The following is a 20,202-nucleotide window of genomic DNA, read 5'->3' as shown; positions in this document are numbered from 1 at the left end:
TATTACATAATTAATAAACAATAACTACAATAACCATTCACTATTCACTATCGTCTCATCATCAAAACATGATCCAGATTCGTCATCCATTATTCCGTTCCAATGTTCATTAACCAATCATTGCACTAATTATTTGAACGCCTGCTCAAACTGCCAGGTCTTCACTTTCCTGCGGAATACCATTAGAGATGGTGCTAGTCTAATGTCCGTGGGAAGGGCGTTCCACAGCCGAGGAGTCACCACCGAGAAGGCCCTATCTCTCGTCCCCGCCAGCCATAGATGCTTGCCATAGATGCAGGCGAAATGTTAGGAGAGAATGCTTCAAGAAGTTGGCTATATAGCCTGAAAAACCTACAACAACCCAGTGATTCCAGCCACGAAAAACTTCAACAATACAGTCATATGATAACTGAAGCATAGGCCTTGCTCACAAGCAAAGTCACATTTATCACATCCATTTTTCAGTAGATTTGCTAAATTAAACAAAGAAAAACTCTTCTTATGATGTAGGACTAATGAATGGAACCATGATGGAGTCAGTCAGTAGATGAACTTGGTAGGTGAGAGACAGGATATGATGTGTCATGGTAACTCTGGAAAGATCTAACCCATTATTTTGTGTTATTTACTGATTTAGCAGTAGATTATCCACTTTTCAAAGTGCCTTCTAATATAAGACTTGGTAGAGTATAGATGAAGTCGATCTCACAGCTTTGTGAGGGAGACAGCCAATTGGAATTACTAGCAACGATTGTCTCAAAAGAAGTTAAAGTATTTATTAAGCTAACCATCTGTATGATACAGGACAATAGGGTCTCTTGACTATGAAAGAAAAGGATAGGATCTCTGCCATGTGGAAGGATTACTGCAAGGACCCTACATCTGCCTGTTATGATAGAGGTTGCTCATACGAGAGGCTGGGAATATAAGTCATCTGCTTCCTGAGCAACAGAGGAATTGATTTTCACTGATCACAACAGTTGGTTATGGTAATGTGTAGAAACTGGGGACTTTCATAGTTCCCTTGCATCTCCTAAATAAGGGGATAAAAAAGGATAATATGAAGCAGAAATGAATGAATAACTCTCAGTGATCATTTGTAACTGCAAAGGCATTGTGGTCATAATTCTCATGTGTTAAACTTGATGCTTTTGATTTGAATGGCTCTGGCCCAGATCACCTGTCTGAACATATCTCCTGCTATGAACCATCACAAAGCTTAAGATAATCAGGAGAGGCCCTGCTCTCGATCCCACCACCTTCGCAAACACAGTTGGTGGGGATGAGAGACAGGGCCTTTTTGGCAGTGGCTCCCATCTGTGGAACTCTCTCCCTAAGTACATCAGGTTGGCCACCTCCCTCCTGTCCTTTAGAAGACAACTGAAGACCTGGTTCTGGAACTAGGCATTCGACTAGAGAGGAGCGGCAATATGAAAGAAAATTTTGGACATTGTGACACTGGATTCTCCCAGCTTGGCTTTGGTGTATTAGCATGTTAATTTATTGTTAATGAATTTTAGGGCTGGGCGGTTTCGTTCATTAATTTCGTAACTCGTTATTAATTCGTATTTAAATTAGCTTACGATCCGATATTGAGCCATGCAGGAATAGTGTGAGGAGTAATTAAAAATCGAAACAATTTTTCCAATTGTTTCGAAATTGTTTCGTAATTGTTTCGTAATTGGTTCAAAATTGTTTCGAAATTGTTTTGTAATTGTTTCGTAATTATTTCCGTATGTCTGGTGCAAGTTTTATAGTTGTTGTTTGTTTTATCAGTGATAAAAAATAAATTATCACACCAACAGTCAACAACAGAGGGAGAGGGAAGCTTCAGAAATTCCCCCTGTCCCATTTGGAGGGTTTTTTAGTATATTGTGTAATCGCGTCCACCATTAACGAACCGATTCGAAATTAACGAAATTTCGTAAATAATTTGGAAACGCTAGCGCCCCCTGGAAACGAATCGAGTTTAGAAACAAATTTTTCTGTGGTTACCCAGCCCTAATGAATTTATGTGTTGAATCTGTATAATGTTTTTAATGGATTTTATTGTTTTAATTGTAATTTTATTGGTGTATATGTTGATAGCATGATCGGATGCTTATGTAAGGCCGCCCCGAGTCCCCTTGTGGGGAGAAGGGCAGGATAGAAATGTATGTAATAAAAATAATAATAAATAATAACTGAAAGGTATATTTTATGTTGATGCTTAATGCAATGCTTCTCATCCCGGTGTTTCAGCTCTAAGAATTCCTGATGGTTGGATTGACTCGGATTTGAAGCCCAAATCAGCTAAGACAATTGGCTTAATGGCATCACAGAGGGACACTTTTTGTAAATTCATCAGGGTTCACATCCTGTCACATCACAAGCGAATATACCATCTAAATGGCTGAAGAAAAACCTCCAAAAATATTATTTATGAGAGGAAGTGAAGACAGATATGAGAATATCATTCTATGGCAAGGAATCAATTGAATAAAAAAGATAAAAAGGAAACATTTCAGAGAATCCAACATGTAAGTATAACTCCGCTACTCTTTCTATGATTTATGATCTATGATTTCAACCTTCACCAACAGTTGCATCAGTCTGTGCTGAATTTTGTATGAATTTATCCAACCAGCATGCTCAACATAGTAATTCTACCATGTAAAGTGACCTTAGAAAGATCTTTGTTGCCCTAATGGAAGCCTCCTGTGCAAACCTTTAGCATTGACAATAAGAGAATAAAAGAAGCAAAGTTATTTTAAAATCTGCATTGCTAAATAGAATATATGTGTACAAGTACATTATAGGATATTTCTCTCTGTAATGTTTGAAAGACATTACTAACTGGGAGGGCCACAGAGATGAATTGTAAAAATATATAAATTTTTAGAGAGTTGACATGTTTGTGTGAATAAGCCTCCTGGAGGATGGTCATGAAATAAATGACCCTTCTACATTGCACAGGAACTCACGCCAATGGCTATACAATTGGACACATTCTTCTTAGAAATAAGGCACAATTATTCATAATAAAAAGGCAGCGAGTGATTTGTTCTATCATTTGTTGTCTTCAAATATGGATTAAATCTTCTCAAGTTAAAAACTAGCCTTGGGTTTACCCAATATGGATCATCTTTTGTGCAATAACTCTCTTTTCCTCTCTATATCCCAAATATATCAACTGTGAGCAGGTGGATCACAACTACAACCAAATACATCAAGTGTTGTGGGATTATCAAGGGGAGTGACCAAGTGTATATTTTGAGGCTGTGGCTACTGATCGAGCTCCGATGTGCTTTTCAGACAAATCAATCAGCATGTCACTGTTTCAGCTACAAACATTAAGCAATCAATTTCTGTGCATCTCAACAGTGGTTTTATGATGATTAAACAATAACTCCAGAGCCAACAAAACTAGTCCATTTTAATGAGTATTTGTTCAGTGATTTCGGAGCCTGTCAAAAAGAGTTGTCGGGAAGAACAATTAATTGGTACAAATGTGAGTGCAAATTTTCTAGATTTTTTCTTTTACTTTAAAGCATTTTGTTCAAAGTATACAACTTTTTTTTGTGAACGGTACAAAGTTCATACGTTTTATCCTCGGTGATGATAAAAAGTGTAATTTATTTTTTGTTATAAATGGGAGTAAAAATTAAAATGGAAAAGAGAGGTCACAGTTTTGTCATTGGTATGTGAAGGTTGTTCCATGGGCCCATCCAGAGTTCCTCATCGTCCGACTGTGTGATGTCACTGGGTAATTCCAAAGGCTCCTTGATGTCCTCATTATCAACAATTGACTCTTGCTCTTCTGTGCTTTTCAATCTGTTGCCCCCTGATCTTGTTGCTAGGTTTTCCGTGTCTCTAGCAGAGGATGCAAAGGAAACACTACATGGTCTTGTGTTCAGTTTGTCGCTAGATGATGGCCCTGTTGAAAATGTGTTCAGTGGGACATTCTCTTCATGCGTCACTGCTAGTTTGTCAAGTTTCTTGAAATGTTTCCCCAACCGCAAAGGGGATGTGACCTTTAAATTATTGGAAAGGCAACTTCTCCGGGTTCTTATAACTGACCCATTTTGGGCAATGTAGATATTGCCATTGATATTAGTTTGGATGTTGGGGTTGCTGAGGCGATTCCTTTGACTCTCTGGAGCACTGTCCTCTCCGGTGGAGCTGGTCTCATACTCTGGATCAACTACCAACTTGATCCTTTTCTTCCTGGCCCACTGTGGGACAACAAAAAGAAAAACATGATGTTATTGAATTATATCAATAGTTTGGTTTAAATGTGTAGGATTGGCCACCCTTTCATTTTTTCCCCTAGAAACAAGATGACTTGAGATAGAGTCATTGAGATGTGATGATCAGTTAAGGGCTCTCGATTAAGATCAGCACACGAATACTTCAGTACATGACATAAACTATGTTTTTAAAATCACAGAACAAATGTAAATACATAATTCCCAAAGGTAATTTTACCTAGCTATGTAATTATACAACAAATTGTAAAGGATTTTATGTTAATAGACTTGAGCTGATTTTTTCCACACAGTATTAACACATTTCAGCCTGATTAAAGAAAGGAATGACTAGAGAAGGAAAATATGGGATTTTATAGACTAAGTGTCAAGAGATCTGTTTGACATAACTAGCTCTGGCACAACAGATTACTGATCCACAGCCACATACTGGTGGCAATTGCAGCTTTCTGTAAGATATTCTCTATCAGTCATTGATTCAGACTTGATATAGTGGTGATCTGATATTATATTTAACTATAACCCCTGACCTGACCAAACCCCACAAAATAATTGTACTCGGAAGCACTTTATTTTCTACCTACTAGTTCAATAAAACCCTACTTTCGGCCCTCTGATCCCCTGTCCAGATAAAATACATTGCCTTCTCATCCAGTGTTTTAATCTTTTAATCCTTGCTATTGACCCTGCCCACTGTGATTTATTTTCTTGTGTTTAAATTATTGTGATTTTATATTGTTGTTGTTTATTTATATTGTTTCTTGTATTTTATTTTCATTTTCATATTTTATTGTCATTGTATGCTGTTTATTTGCAGTTGTATTGTTGGGCTTGGCCTCATGTAAGCCACCCCGAGTCCCCCTGGGAAGATGGTGGTGGGGTATAAATAAAGATGATGATGATGATGATGATTATAGTGGATTCTACCCACAACAGCTGCACTGAGACAGGACTGAATCATTACACAGTAACTACAAGCAGGTACACTGTCCTCAGATAGCAACAAGGTGCTTTATATGCTAATACTGTAAACAGATTTGGAAAATCCTATTTGCTTATTACTATAATCGATTAATCAAAATACTATGTAAATTCAACTCACGGGGAATATTTGAATTATCTGCTTTATAGGGTTTCAGATATCAATAGGAATTGTATATATTTTAAAGGAAGTGCAAGGTGTGAATATTGTAAGAACAAACAATGCATAAAACTATTAATTTTGTGTCACCATTTACAATACAATAGCCAACCTATACGGCTCCGGCCCAATGTACCTGTCCGAACATATCTCCTTCTACGTCCCACCTAAGAATTTAAGATCTTCTGGAGGGGCCCTGCTCTCGGCCCTGCCCTTGTCACAAACAAGATTGGCGGGGACGAGGGACAGGGCCTTCTTGGTGGTGGCCCCCCGCCTGTGTAATTCACTCCCCGGGGAAATTAGATCATCGTCATCCCTCCTCTCTTTCAGAAGGAAATTAAAAACATGGATATGGGACCAGGCCTTTGGATAATCTGGCAGACTGACAATGGACAATGACGACTAAAGCTTTGGAAACGGACTATGATAAGTGGAATGAATTTATTAATTACGGACTTAGCAAAACGATGGCCACCAGGCTGGCATTTTATTGTATTTTTATTGTATTAATGTAATGTTTTAACTGTTATAATTAATTGTTACTATGTATTTTACTGTGTGAATTGTAGGCATCAACGTATGCTGGTTGGAAGCCGCCCTGAGTTCCCCTTTGGTGGTTGAGAAGGGCGGGGTAGAAATACCCGAAATAAATAAATAAATAAACAAACAAACCACAGTCACAACAGTATCTAAGTTTGTAATACAATAGCCAACCACGGTCACAACTGTATCTATATAATTATCTATTATCTGTATAATTGGGATTTCCTAGACTTGAGCTCTAGCCATGTAGAAACCATCACTTTACTTAAGGAATTGATTCATGATAAATAATGAAAATGGCTATTAATTTGGGCATTAGCACTGAAAGCATAAGAGCTTTGCAAGCAATAGTGATTTTAAAAAATCCAGATTCGCTTTTAAGGCAAACAGACCTCTTCAAAAATGCAAATCATGCAGTGTGGAAATAAAATATAATCTTCCATAAATTCACAACTAATTCCCATATGCCAATTTTTCGCTTGATGGCTACAGCATCAAGCTTGTGCAAACGAATAATCAGAGATCAAACAGCACAGAGAGAATAGTCATATCACACCACACCACTTCAAACATAAACCTGCTAATTAGAGTGCACATGCAACTGTTAATCTGGAAATGCTGAGTGATCTAGTAATCACTTGAGTCACTTCTGCTTTTATTGAGTGAATCAGTCTCCATTATTTGAGCTCATAGCATGCTTCCCTGTACTCTTATGTACCGTAGCATTTCTATGCTTCCAAATTGTTGAAGTCCTTCAAGCCATTTAGATAGGAACCTGTGATTTATATTCTGCAAAAAACATATTTTGATGGAAGGGGTGACTCTTTTCTAACTTATGTCCCCCACTTTTTTTAAAACTCCTGTACTGGCATGCTTTCCCCCTCACTGCACACAGAGAGAGCACAGCAAACCACAGCTTGCTACAAACTATCAACCTACTATTCACATTTTCCTTTCTAAAAAGATGTGGTATCACTTGGATTTTCTGATTCTGTAGTATCCGGAGTTCTTTTAGTATCAACAGATGATTGCTCACTGTGTCCTGCTTTTCTTTTTTTAGCCATATTCTCGTTTTTTGTGCCACTATCTGAATCTGTTGGTGCTGTTGAACTCTTGGTTGTTGTTCTCTCTCCTTCACTAACATCTGGATCAATATCTCCTTCAATGCTTCCACGCTGTTTGCTGGAAACAGTTTTTTCAGTGGTAGAAGACATTTCATAGTCACCAGATTCCACATACGATGATGGCTCTTCTGATAATTCTGTTACAGTTTCACTCTCAGCACCAGATGATTTTTTTCTGAAACTGGCCCTGGGTTTCTTCTTTTTTTCTGACTTGGAAACTACTTCACTTTTAACTGAACTTTGTACCGATGACAGTTTTGACTCTGTTTCTTCAGTTTCATCTTCTGAGCCACTACTGGATGAGGATCCAGATGAACTTGAACCTGAACCTGAACTTGACCCTGAACCCGAACCCGAACCCGAACCCGAACCTGAACGTTCTTCATCAGAATCCACGGTGCTTTCTGTGGTTTCATCTTGGTCCAGTGTCACTTTCAAGTAATCTTTATCTGAGCGAGATTCAGAAGCACTACTTGCTGATGATCCTGATGATGACGAACCGGATGACGACGACGATTCACTACTTGCGGAAGATGATGTTCTCCTCCTCTTCTTGCTGTAGTCACTCCCTTCAGAATCACTTTCTGCTGTGACACTAATTGAAATTCCTGACTTTGATTCTGATTCACTCATTTCTTCAGATGTACCACGTTCTCGAAGTTTCTTGGAAACAACACTGCGCTTCTTTGTTGATGGCGCATCTCCTGCAGCTTTTTGGAAATAGCTTCCTTTTATAACCATGCTATCTTCTCCTTCTTCAGGCCGCACTCCTGTCAGCTTGGCATAATCTGCATCTTTGCCTTTTACTTTCTGTAGCATCATTGGGAATATCTTTGCTTTTTTCCAGGGTGATGGTGTTGCTTCTGCTGTTCCTGGCTTGTGAACACTAACTGCTAATCGGCTCAGCTGCATCACTGCTCTTAGTTTCCTTCTTCCCTGGCTGGGACCTTTTCTTATAGCCTTTCTTTCACCTACAGCACTAATAGCTACTGGAGCCCTGCGTCTCTGGCTTACACCTCTGCTTGGACCTGCAATTGGCCTTCTCCCCTGTGGATTATAAAAATGGAATTTCATTATGCTTTTGGAAAAGCAGTGAGTAGGAGAATGTGAAACTCTAGTAACATAGGACAAAAAATACAAGTTAACATGTTAGATTATTTAGAACCAAAATAACCGCATGGATTGTGTTTGCATCATTTATATAAGAATATACGAAACTGTCACATTCAAAAATTGTGTTCTATCAAGCTGTAGTTTATACCATTTAATTGCTTGACCTTTCACTATTGAGCACCACCCCGGTCACATAGTCACTGTGGCAACTGCCTCATCTCTCATCAAACATGCATATTTTATTATTATGCATCCCAGTAGCAGTAATTATTACTTTTCTATAGAATGAAAATTTTAGAGTTTTGCTATAGCATGTGGTGGGTCTAGTAGACAATTGTATAGTAGAAGAACCTGGATATGAAATATATATGTCTATATTATGCCATCTTCATACGAAAGCTGACTGGCACAACCTGGGGATCACAACCAGACACAGTGAAGACATCTGCCCTTGCGCTATGCTACTCTGCTGCTGAGTACGCATGCCCAGTGTGGAACACATCACACCATGTTAAAACAGTGGATGTGGCTCTTAATGAGACATGCCACATTATCACAGGGTGTCTGCGCCCTACACCACTTGAGAAATTACACTGCTTAGCCGGCATTGCACCACCTGATATCCGCCGGGAATTAGCAGCCAATAGTGAAAGGACCAAGGCAGTGCCATCTCCAGCTCATCCCTTGTTTGGGTATCAGCCAGCACGTCAAAGACTTAAATCAAGAAATAGTTTTCAAGAAATAGTTTTCTTAAATCTACAGAGACACTCGCTGGAACACCTCAGCAAGCGAGAGTCCAAAAGTGGCAGGCTCAAAGCCAGAACCTCAATCCATGGGTGATACCAGATGAGAGACTCCCCCCTGGGCACACAGACTGGAAGGTGCTGAACAGACTGTGCTCTGGCAGATGCAGAGCCAACCTTAAGAAATGGGGCTACAAAGTTAAATCTATGACATGTGATTGCGGAGAAGAGCAAACTACAGACCACCTGCTGCAATGCAACCTGAGCCCTGCTACATGCACAATGGAGGACCTTCTTGTGGCAACACCAGAGGCACTCCAAGTGGCCAGATACTGCTCAAAGGACATTTAATCAACTATCAAGTTTGCAAAATTTGTGGGTTTTTTTATCTGTTTGTTTGTTTTGTTCTGTTAGAAATGTAATACAATAGTATGGTTGCTGATGACATAATAAATAATGCTATCTTCACAATTTACAAAAGGATTTCACAGTGGGAACTTAGGATCCACAGAGGTATGGTTTCAGAAACGACCCCCTCCCCACATCAAAACCAAATATGGATGTTCAAATCCCATTATAATAGCATAGCAAAATATATTTGAGTAATACGGTATTTACAGGGTAAGCTGCAATTCTATTTTAGTACAGCTGAGAATTTAAATTGTTGTGCTGGCCACTAGAGGATGCTGCAGGATTGAAAATGAGTGGAAGATGTCAACAAAATACTTTAAAAAAATCTCATATTTAGTCTCATCACATAGTTTTCAGCTGTAGCATGCAGAATGCTGTTATAATGCACAGTCCCAAATATGTGAGTTGTCTGGACTGTTTGCCTATTCACTATACTAACAAAAGCCATCTAGAGAGGCATGAGAAGTAACCATCTGACCACTGACTAAAGTGACCTGCATACAATATCACTGTGCTGTGCCACTGAAAGAGAAGGAAGTGCTTTTTGAGCAACATACACACTTGGTAACAAACCAGAAGGGTTTCACATATGCCACAAAGTCTAGCCTATCCACTGCAGGACCAAGAGGAAGGAATAACTCTGAATTCAGTACTTATCCTGGCACTGTGATGTCTGCCTCCTGTTACAGATGAAGGAGAAATCTTATGTTGTCTCTAGATTGCTCACTTGAGAAATGTGAAAATAGGAAACACATTTCCTTGAGTCCATTGGTGTTCAAATAGAGCCGGTTATATCATGGTTTCTGTGATGTGGAGGTATTTAATGTACTGTGCAATCCCTAAAATAGTGCATTTAATGGAGGAGAGATTAGATACACTGTTCTACAGCTAACTATAGCCTATGAAAAAAATGTCCAGGGAGGCTTTGGTCTCCCTGATTCTAGACAACTCCACCTTCCCTTACCTACACCCTATGTCTTACCCCACCTTGTTTAGAAAACTCTCCTCAACTTCCACAGACAGATGGGAGCATCTGCACTATAGAATTAATTCACTTCAACATCACTTTAACTGCAATGGCTCAATGATATGGAATCATGGAAGTTGTAGTTTTACAAGGTATTTAGACTTCTCTGCCAAAGAATGCTGGTAGAGATTTTGTAGTCTCATCAGACTACAAAATTTGGGATTACATAGCATTAAGCTATGGCAGTTAAAATGGTGTCAAACTATATTAAATCTAGAGTGTGTGCGTGAGAGAGTATGGCTGTCTGTAGGCAACTTGAAAGTTTTGAAAACTTTCCTTCCATGAATTTTCTTCCATTCATTCATCTTAAGACTGACGTCTTTTTAGAACAGAAGAAAGCCTGCTTACCAATTCTAAAAATGACTGGATTAGAAGAAGAAGGATACCTACCTCTGCTTCTGCTGTAGGTCCCTGTGGACTATAATAGTAGCCACCTTCACCCTCGACAACCACTTCACCATACTCATCATACATTCCAGAAGGAGACAACAATCGGCGACGACTTCCGTATTGAGGCAATTCGTACCTGGGAAAAAAGCCAGGTACAGACATCCGCTATGTTTGTATACACGTGGATTCAGCACATATGCAACTACACAGTATGCTATTGCATGTCATTTCCTGCCTACAGCTTGGGTTCAGACAATCTTTTAGGCCCCTTCCACACAGCTGACTGAACTGGATTATATGGCTGTGGACTCAGATAACCCAGTTCAAAGCAGATATTGTAGTTTACATGTCTTGATATTCTGGGTTATATGGTGGTGTGGAAGGACTCTTATTCTCCACGAAGTATCTTTAAAGTTTTGGGTGAATGTAAAGTATGAGAAAATCATTTTATTATATTTTCCTTCCTTTATTTCAAAGTTACAACTTTTCTGCATTTATTATATTTTTTTTGTTTCTTGTATCTTATTTTTTATATTTTATTGTTGTTGTATGTTGTTTATTTGCATTGCTGTATTGTTGGGCTTGGCCTCATGTAAGCTGCCCCGAGTCCCCTTGGGGAGATGGTGGCGGGGTATAAATAAAGCATTATTATTATTATTATTATTATTATTATTATTATTATTGTACAAGATTTTAAAACTGTTGGTGTGAACATAAAGAACTTGAGATAAATTTATTGTTGTATTGTCGAAGGCTTTCATGGCCGGAATCACTGGGTTGTTGTAGGTTTTTTCGGGCTATATGGCCATGTTCTAGAGGCATTCTCTCCTGATGTTTCCCCTGCATCTCTGGCAAGCATCCTCAGAGGTAGTGAGGTGAGGTCACTACCTCTCAGGACCTCAATACCTCTGAGGATGCTTGCCATCGATCAGTGGTTCTCAACCTTTCTAATGCCGTGACCCCTTAATACAGTCCCTCATGTTGTGGTGACCCCCAACCATATTGTTTTCATTGCTACTTCATAACAGTCATTTAACTACTGTTATAAATCATAATGTAAATATCAGATATGCAAGATGTATTTTCATTCACTGGAACAAACTGGGCACAAATATCCAATGCAACCACATGTAAATGCTAGTGGGGTTGGGGGAGGATTGATTTTGTAATTTGAGAGTTGTAGTTGCTGGAATTTATAGTTCACCTATAATCAAAGAGCATTCTGAACTCCACCAGTGATGGATTTGAACCTAATTTGCCACACAGAACTCCCATGACCAACGGAAAACACTGGACGGGTTTGGTGGGTATTGACCTTGAGTTTGGGAGTTGTAGTTCACCTATATCCAGAGAGCACTGTGGACTCACACAATGGTGGATCTGGACCAAACTTGGCACAAATACTCAATATGCGCAAATGTGAACACTGGTGGAGCTTGGGAAAAATAGACCTTGACTTTTGGGAGTTGTAGTTGCTGGGATTTATAGTTCATTACAATCAAAGAACATTCTGTACTCCACCAACAATAGAATTGGCTCAAACTTCCCACATGGAATCCCCATGCCCATCAGAAAATACTGTGTTTTCTGATGGTCTTTGGTGACCCCTCTGACACCCCTTCGCGACCCCCTCAGGGGTCCCGACCCCCAGGTTGAGAAACACTGCCATAGATGCAGGCGAAACGTCAGAAGAGAATGTCTCTAGAACATGGCCATATAGCCCGAAAAAACCTACAACAACCCAAATTTATTGTTGCTTTGTGCCTTCAAATCATTTCCAACTTATGTTGACTCTAAGGCAGACCTATCATGGTACTGAAAACTACCATTGAAAAAAGAATATTTTATAAGAATACTGGATTTAGCAACCATTGTTACATTACTTAATTAGTTTCAGGTTCTTACAACTGGAGACTAAACTAATCTGCCAGTCTATTTCCAGGAGCAGTTCAGAATAATCATTCTGACCTATAAAGCCTTATACAACTTATTATAGGATTTATTTGAGATAGCTTTAATTCTAGGGATAGATTAATTGCATTTTAATAATAATATTTAAAATATTTTTACTTTGACTTTTAGTGTTAGTTTTTATTCTTGTTTTTATTTTTCAATATTAAAATATAATGAATTTATTTTTTTTAGCCCTTTCAGCCCCGGATATGAATGAATGAGTAATGCACATTGTTCTTGAAAGCAGCCAGAGATGGCACTGGTATTGACAGGTTTTGTGACAGCACACATTAGACTAACACCCCAGTAACTTAATTGATTCCCTGTACAATTGAAAGTGCTTTTTTCAGTGTATTACTGAAAAACAATTTTACATAATTTACAGGAATTGATGTAAAGATGCATACATTTAACATATGGGTGAATTCTGTACGTATTTGACAGGAATTGGCTTCCAGATCTGTCCTGCATAAAAAGGCAAAGATCCATGCATTATCAAGCATGTGTGGCTATTCCTATATGAAGTGTCAGCATGAGCATTGAGCCTAAGCATACATTGGAAGCAAAACGAGATCGGTTTGCTTGTTGTTGTATATACATAGCTGAATATAGTCCCTGTACTGTCATATCTAGAGGCCATGCACTTGCTGAATACAATACAAGGCTTTAAGATGGTGAGAAAAATGGAAGCAGCACTTGAAAGACCACTTGCCACCCACTTTTTAGGATCCTTCACCCCTCAGGAAAGCACTTGGTTGTTAAATCAGCATGCCTAGCACAGTTGAGGATACAGCCAATCTGTAATTTCACAACATGTTCCTAAAACATAAATGCAAAGTAATAATGAAGGGTGCCTTCAAACTAGATCATAATAGACCTATTAATTCACTTTAAGTGTAACTATCTAGCCAGTGGTTCTCAACCTGTGGGTCCCCAGGTGTTTTGGCCTACAACTTCCAGAATTCCCAGCCAGTCTACCAGCTGTTAGAATTGTTGGGCATTGAAGGCCAAAACATCTGGGGACCCACAGGTGGGGAGCCACTGATCTAGCCTATGGATACTGGGGTTTTCATTTTAGGGAGAACTATTTATAATTGTTTTCTCGAGAGCTATAGTGTCTCATCAAACTTTGAACACCAGAAACCCGTAGGATGGAGCCATGGCAGTTAAAGTGGGATCATAGTGCTATAATTGCGTAGTGTGGAAGAGACCCACTTGTCAATGGCTGAGCTTATGTTTCTGTGATATATTGTGATTATGGAGTGGAGATATAAACAACATTTGTAAATAACGTAACAAAAGCCAATGTCAAGTTGTATCATTCTACCAGAACTAATGAGGTTGTTTTCATAAACACCTGATGTTCAATACAGTGAAAATCCAAAACCTTTTCCAGTTGCACAACCAATTACAGAACAGATCATGACTATGTTGTTCCCCTCCGCTAATGTTATGCGGAATTTAAGTCATATATTCTAACATTTTTTAAAAATTGGTTTTAGATCTATATAATGGTTTAAATGTTTCAGCTGATCACAGATATAGTGGCACCAAGACTTAGGAGCATCCCAACTTAAGAATATTTTGAGTGAAGGACCGTTTTTGGTGTGGGTTTTGCTTTGACATATGAGAAACGTTTTGAGTTAAGAGAGAGCGCTAACACCAGAGTACACGGCTTTAGGGCTTCAAGGGAGCAGCCTCCGTGTCTTGTGCCTCATGTTCTTGTCTGCTTTAGGATACTGCTGTTCACTTTGCTACTTTGAGAAACTTTGATTTTGTGTGCTTTTGATTCCTGGTATGTTTGGCTTCATGAAGGGAGAGAGGAAGAGAGAACAAGAGAGGGATGGAGGCTGGAATGAGTACAGTATGAAGAAAAGGATGCTTCTGTCTCTTCACTTTGTGCTTCCTTGCCACAACTTTGCGGTTCTACCATTTTAAAGTTGATATTTCTTTTTTAATTGTTCCATGTGAATGTGCAGGTTTTGCCTTACTGTTACACTGGCCAACACACATTTTGTTGCCTCAAATGTGCTTCCTTGCCACAACTATGTGCTTTGATCATTTTAAATATGATTGTGCTTTTATTTATTGTTATTGATAAACTACATTTTCTTATTTAAAAACAAGTAACAAAAATTGGAGGGCGGAGGCACGGATTAATAGCACTTCAATGCAAAAATTTGTTTCGAAAGAAGAATGATTTGAGTTAAGAGCTTGGTCATGGAATGAATCAAACTATTAACTCAAGGTATCACTATATCCGGTTTCTAGCTGAACACAAAGGCCATCTAGTCCATTTTTGTTTTGTTCCCATAATATTTCTTCTTTTTTCTACTAGATATTAAAGAGCACACATACTGAGAATAGAAAACATTTTTAACATGAAAATACACCAACAGAAACTATTTGTATAATGCCTCATTTTGGAACACTTCGCATTATGCCAATCTATGACTTTTTTTAATTGCTGAAGGAAGAATTACACAGTCTTTCCTTGTGCAATGACCACCCTGCCTCACTGCAAATCAAGCACTGAGAAGGATGGGAAAATATGTCTGTTGGCTGTTGTATTGTAGCAGGGGAAAAGGAAGACTGAGAGGCCTAGGAGATCTTTTTTTCATCTACATGTACACAATAGTGTTGTGCCTGTGGCTTTCCCAGGTGCGAAAGTTAAATGCAGGGAAGGGGAGGTGGAATCTTGACCCATGTTGCTGTGTATTAACATATGTTAACGCATACTTTGCTTTCGTTTTATAGTCATCCCTCCACTTTTGTTTAAACCCTTGTGGTTTTGATTATTTGCACATTTCTACCACTGCTTCCAGCTCCCAAAGTACCGTCTTCTGGAAGTGAGCAAGTACTGTTCAGGTGTGTGCCACATGTCTCTGTTTTGCAACGTACCTTCTTTCCTTTGTGGATGCAAAACAGACATTGAAGGCATGATGGAAGAGGAAGAAATGTGTCTATGAGCCACTTCACTGACTTTGTGAGTTTGGGGACTACAACCGTATTACCTCATTCCCTTCTGGAAATATTCACAATTTTTACACTTCCATGGGATGCATGTGCCTGTTATACTCACAGAACTGGAGGGATGACTTCACATGCTTTCTATATGTACATACATAAATATATAAAAATATATACACATTTATATAAATACAGAGGAAATTATCAATAAAACATGATGAAACTTTTTATCTAGAGACAGAAGACATAGATAAAACATCTGCCACACAATGGAATATGTATCAATCACACTGAACCAATTATGAATTTTGTCTTTGTTGATGATTGTGTTTACCACCCAAAAATCTAATTTACGGAACTGGATTTTTTTTAAAACAGAAAGAGTTCTTAGGTGGGAGCTGTACTGTTTTTCATGTTTTAAATGAACATTTTGCAATGCATTTTATTATTTTAACATTATGCCTTCTTTATATTGTTTTTAAATGTTGCTGGTAGTTTAATTCCATTTTAATGCTGATCTTGTAACCATATTTTAATTAGTAAGTCTCCTCAAGCACAAGTTTTGGGGAAAAGATAGAATAAAAATAACAATGATAATGCCCTAGTCAACTATTTACAACATTCATGGGATGAAATCAAATCTGAAAGTTATAATAGTGTAAATCTTATTGCTAGTCCCAGTTATTATAAAAAGCCATTCAGTTGATTAGATTTACCTATCTGTTGATTCAACATTTAGAATGGATTCAACAGGTCTGTCCTAGTTGGAACTAATTAACAGGATTCCAGGCTTTATATCCACAATACAATAATTAAAATAAAGAACAATTTTAACAAATATAAACTTATTAGTATTTCAATGGGAAGTATGGGCCTGCTTTTGGCTGATGTGATAGGATTGTTGTTGTGTCCTTTCAAGTCATTTCAGACTTAGGTTGTCCCTGAGCAAGGGCCGGGTAAATGACCTTGGAGGGCCGTATCCGGCCCCCGGGCCTTAGTTTGGGGACCCCTGGCATTCAGCAACTACCTGAACCTGGCATACATGGATTGCAGTCTCTACCATCTCCAGAGAGTGTGTGATAAAAATTATAATCAAAGCATTCTGGAAAATTCCTGGTTAAACCCTTGTGTTGCTGAACTGCTGATATGAAGGTCAGCGGTTTGAATCCATGAGACAGGGTGGACTCCCATCTCTCAGCTCCAGTTCCTGCCAACCTAGCAGTTTGAAAACATGCAAATGTGAGAAGACAAATAGGTACCACTTTGGTGGGAAAAGGCAAAGTGATGTGCCAAGCAGTCTTGCTGGTCACACAACCAGGAGGTGACCACAAAGGCTCCTTGGATTAAAAATGGAGAAAAGCACCTCCCCAGAGCCAGAGATGAGCACCACCTCCAGAAGCTGGAAATGAAAGGAGAAGCCTCTGCCTTTGTTTGTGTGCCTCATTGTATATTATTGTAAAGCCATTGAATGTTTGCCTACGTATGTAAATGTTGTGATCCACTTTGAGTTCCCCTAGGGGAGAAGGGCGGAATATGACTAAAGTGTATTATTATTATTATTATTATTATTATTATTATTATTATTATTATTAAGAATCCTTGGGCTTGCCTAAAAATTGCCCATAAGATCCCAACTGTAGGGCCCATCCATGTCCTAAAAATAACAGCAGTAGCATGCTTTCTGTGAAATGGCAGAAAATACAAAATGAACAATACCCATGTTCATAACTGTAGTAATCTTGCCCATAGTACTCTTGGCCAGGATCAATTCCCGATTCCATAGAAAGTTCCTAGAATTCAGAAGAAGAAAAGAATTTTCAGCAGAAACAGACAAAAAGATTATTAAAGTTACAAAACCTTAAGTGCAATATGTCAAATGGGCATGAGCGGAGGAAAAAAGATTTAGAAAATGACAGGTCTCTTTTTATCTTCAACTATTTTTTCTTTGGAATAATAAGAGTCATACAGGGTTTCTGCCTTCAGTCACAATGTTCAGAAGTGGAAGAAATAAAAGTTATTCTGTGGTTCTGTTATTCTATGGTTCTTGTAAGCAAGGTCAATAGGATCTTCAGATCTATTTTAAGGCAATGTCTAGATCTATTCAGATTAACAAAAGAATCCACTTGACAGAAGGTGTGCATTTATGCCAATACCACAAAAACCTAATATTTTGTTATTGTGTTTCACTTACTATATTCTTGGCATGATGAGATTATTCTGAATGCAGTAAGAAAGTGTAAATTCTGCTTTCACCCATCTCATAACTTTTTACATTATTGCTAATGAAATACTTGTAACTGAAAAGAGAGACCAATTTATCCACAGCAGTGAATAGTGAAAGCAATTAATTTTATTTGTAATGCAAACTATATAATAATCATGTAAAATTATTATGGGGTTATTTTATATTATGATTTCTTCATAATACTATATCAAAAAGAGTCTTATAAGACAATAATGTACAAATGTAATCATATGTTAAAATTATTTTGGAGCCATTTTGATAACTAGTTTTCAAGCAAACCTTACTAAGCAGTTTGTTTAAACTGGTGACTGAGCATTTACTATAGCAAACATTACTCTTCCCAACAATTCATTTCACTGGGTCATGCACAAGGTTCACTCTTTAATCTAAGGATCAATTTGTCCATTGAAGTCAATTTCAACCTGTCCATTGGTACATACGAAACTAGATTGCAGTTCTTTGCTCTGCTTCAAAAGTTCCCTAGGTCCTCGGGATTCCAATATATGGGTAATCGTCCTATCACCCTCACATAATTCTTCATTCATTCAGTGAAAGTGAACTGAATATTCCTTGTAGAACTGTCTTCTCTGTTGAACTGAATCAAGCAACTATATTTAAAGGTTCTATTCACACACAAGCAGGAAAAACCCTTTTAGTGACATAACTGCGTGTGCATCCATTTTAAACCAGTGTATGTTTTCTTCTTTGGCCACTGTGGGGACTGGCATTCTTCAGAAAGAGCCAAATGTCCCCCTCAAACCCATGGTTTGCTGCCCCTCCCTCCAAACAGACATTCCATGGATGGTTGTTGTTTCTGATTTATGGCAACCCTAAGGAGAAATATTTTGGTGCTCAACAAGATTTTCTGAGAGAGGGCGAGCCTTTGCCTCTGAGAGAGTGGGACTTGTTCACTGTCATCTAATCAACTTCCATGGCCAAGAGGAGATTAGACACTGCTCAAGTTGGCTCTCCTCTTTATAATTAGCTTCAGATTGAAAACTTTAGATACTATTGAAGTCTGCTGCCTGAAGATTTCCATCCATTGCTATCTTAAGTTATTTCATGAATTTATTTTGGACATAATGACTATGCCAAACAAAACGTCTGGCAGCTTAATTGCTTTTGAAACATAATCCTACTATTTCACTCTATCACTATATGATTTTATAACATGCTGAATCAAGGAATATGTAAAGGTGTTGTCCTGTTTAACTAATGACCTGTGATAACCCTTTCTCATAGTGGATTAAATGTTGAACTTGTCACAGGATCAGAGCTTGAGTATGGAAGATTTTAATTGTGCAAATCTGATGCATATATAACGTATGTATTTCTCCCAGCAGATGATCTTTCACATTATCAATCGGTTTGAAAGATCAAGAGTGGTGTGTGGGAACAAGGGAGAGAGCCTTTTCCTCAGTGGCTCTCTGACTATGGAATACATTGCCTGGTGAGATTAGATGAGCCCCTACTTTAGAAAGTTTTAAGAAGAACCTGGCTCTTCCGCTGCGCTTTTGGAGATTAATCATATAATCTCATATGATGGTTATTCCTCAACATGGGTCTTTGGTGCATACCTCCTCCTCTTCTGTACGAAGGCTCTTTTTTGACCCCATTCCGGAAGAGTTTCTCTCCCACAAATAATCTACTCCATTGTTGTCTCACCCTGTTTAACCATGTTCTTAGCCCGCTCACTGTTCTATGTTATGAATGATTTTATTGTAATTTTATTTTGTTTACTGTGTTCTTATATTTTATGTTTTATGTAATTTATTATGTTGTTGTTTGTGTTTTGATTTTATGTATGATATTGCGTTGTTGGGCTTGGCCTCATGTAAGCCGCCTTGAGTCCTCACTGGGGAGATGGTGGCAGGGTATAAATAAAGATTATTATTATTATTATTATTATTATTATTATTATTTTGCAATCATTGCAAACATTCTTGACTATGGACCGCATAACATGATAGTGGGGGAAATCATGGGATAACAGGGCAAAACTGTCAACCGGCGCCCCACATCACCAGGCAGCCTGCATTGCCCGCACCATCTGCTTGCCCAACACACACAGTTAAAGCATACTTTCCAGCATGCTCCCATGTTGTCCCCATGATTTCCAATTTGAACATAGGTGATCTCCCGTGTTAAGATTTCCCTTTCCTACCACACTTCACTGACACAGTGGCACAGAGCCCTGCCAGAATTAGATGTGTGTCATGTGATGAGATCTGGCAGGTTGGCTGCATCAGTGAAGCATTGTAGGAAGGGGAATTTTTACAATGTAATGAGATCATA

At 38.4% G+C, this 20,202-nt stretch overlaps 2 protein-coding genes across 7 annotated transcripts in view; both read right to left on the bottom strand.

The window, feature by feature from the left end:
- Positions 1 to 3,395: 3,395 nt before the first annotated feature.
- Positions 3,396 to 20,202, bottom strand: part of PCDH15 (protocadherin related 15) — a 1,134,710-nt gene continuing 1,117,903 nt past the window's right edge. For 5 of the 6 annotated variants that reach the window (XM_067465706.1, XM_067465710.1, XM_067465707.1 and 2 more), the window contains 3 exons: positions 17,379 to 17,452; positions 10,740 to 10,875; positions 3,396 to 4,214 (listed from right to left, as the gene is read on the bottom strand). In XM_067465706.1, coding sequence (XP_067321807.1) covers positions 3,663 to 4,214; positions 10,740 to 10,875; positions 17,379 to 17,452 — 762 coding nt within the window. In that variant the 3' untranslated portion in view covers positions 3,396 to 3,662. The remainder of the gene's footprint in view (positions 4,215 to 10,739; positions 10,876 to 17,378; positions 17,453 to 20,202) is intronic. The other variant, XM_067465711.1, reaches the window with a different exon arrangement.
- On the bottom strand, positions 6,888 to 8,408 carry LOC137096541 (uncharacterized). Its single transcript, XM_067466203.1, has one exon. It carries the CDS (start codon positions 8,127 to 8,129, stop codon positions 6,888 to 6,890), a length of 1,242 nt encoding a protein of 413 aa, XP_067322304.1. The 5' UTR covers positions 8,130 to 8,408.

Source organism: Anolis sagrei, chromosome 3 (genome assembly GCF_037176765.1).
Source record: "Anolis sagrei isolate rAnoSag1 chromosome 3, rAnoSag1.mat, whole genome shotgun sequence".
In the NCBI taxonomy this organism is placed as follows: Eukaryota; Metazoa; Chordata; class Lepidosauria; order Squamata; family Dactyloidae; genus Anolis; species Anolis sagrei.
Note: the sequence above shows the minus strand (reverse complement) of the source record. Positions and strands in the feature narration are given on the sequence as shown.

Coding starts and splice junctions, on each gene's coding strand:
- LOC137096541 (XM_067466203.1), bottom strand. CDS start 8,129: ATGAAATTCCATTTTTATAATCCACAGGGGAGAAGGCCAATTGCAGGT.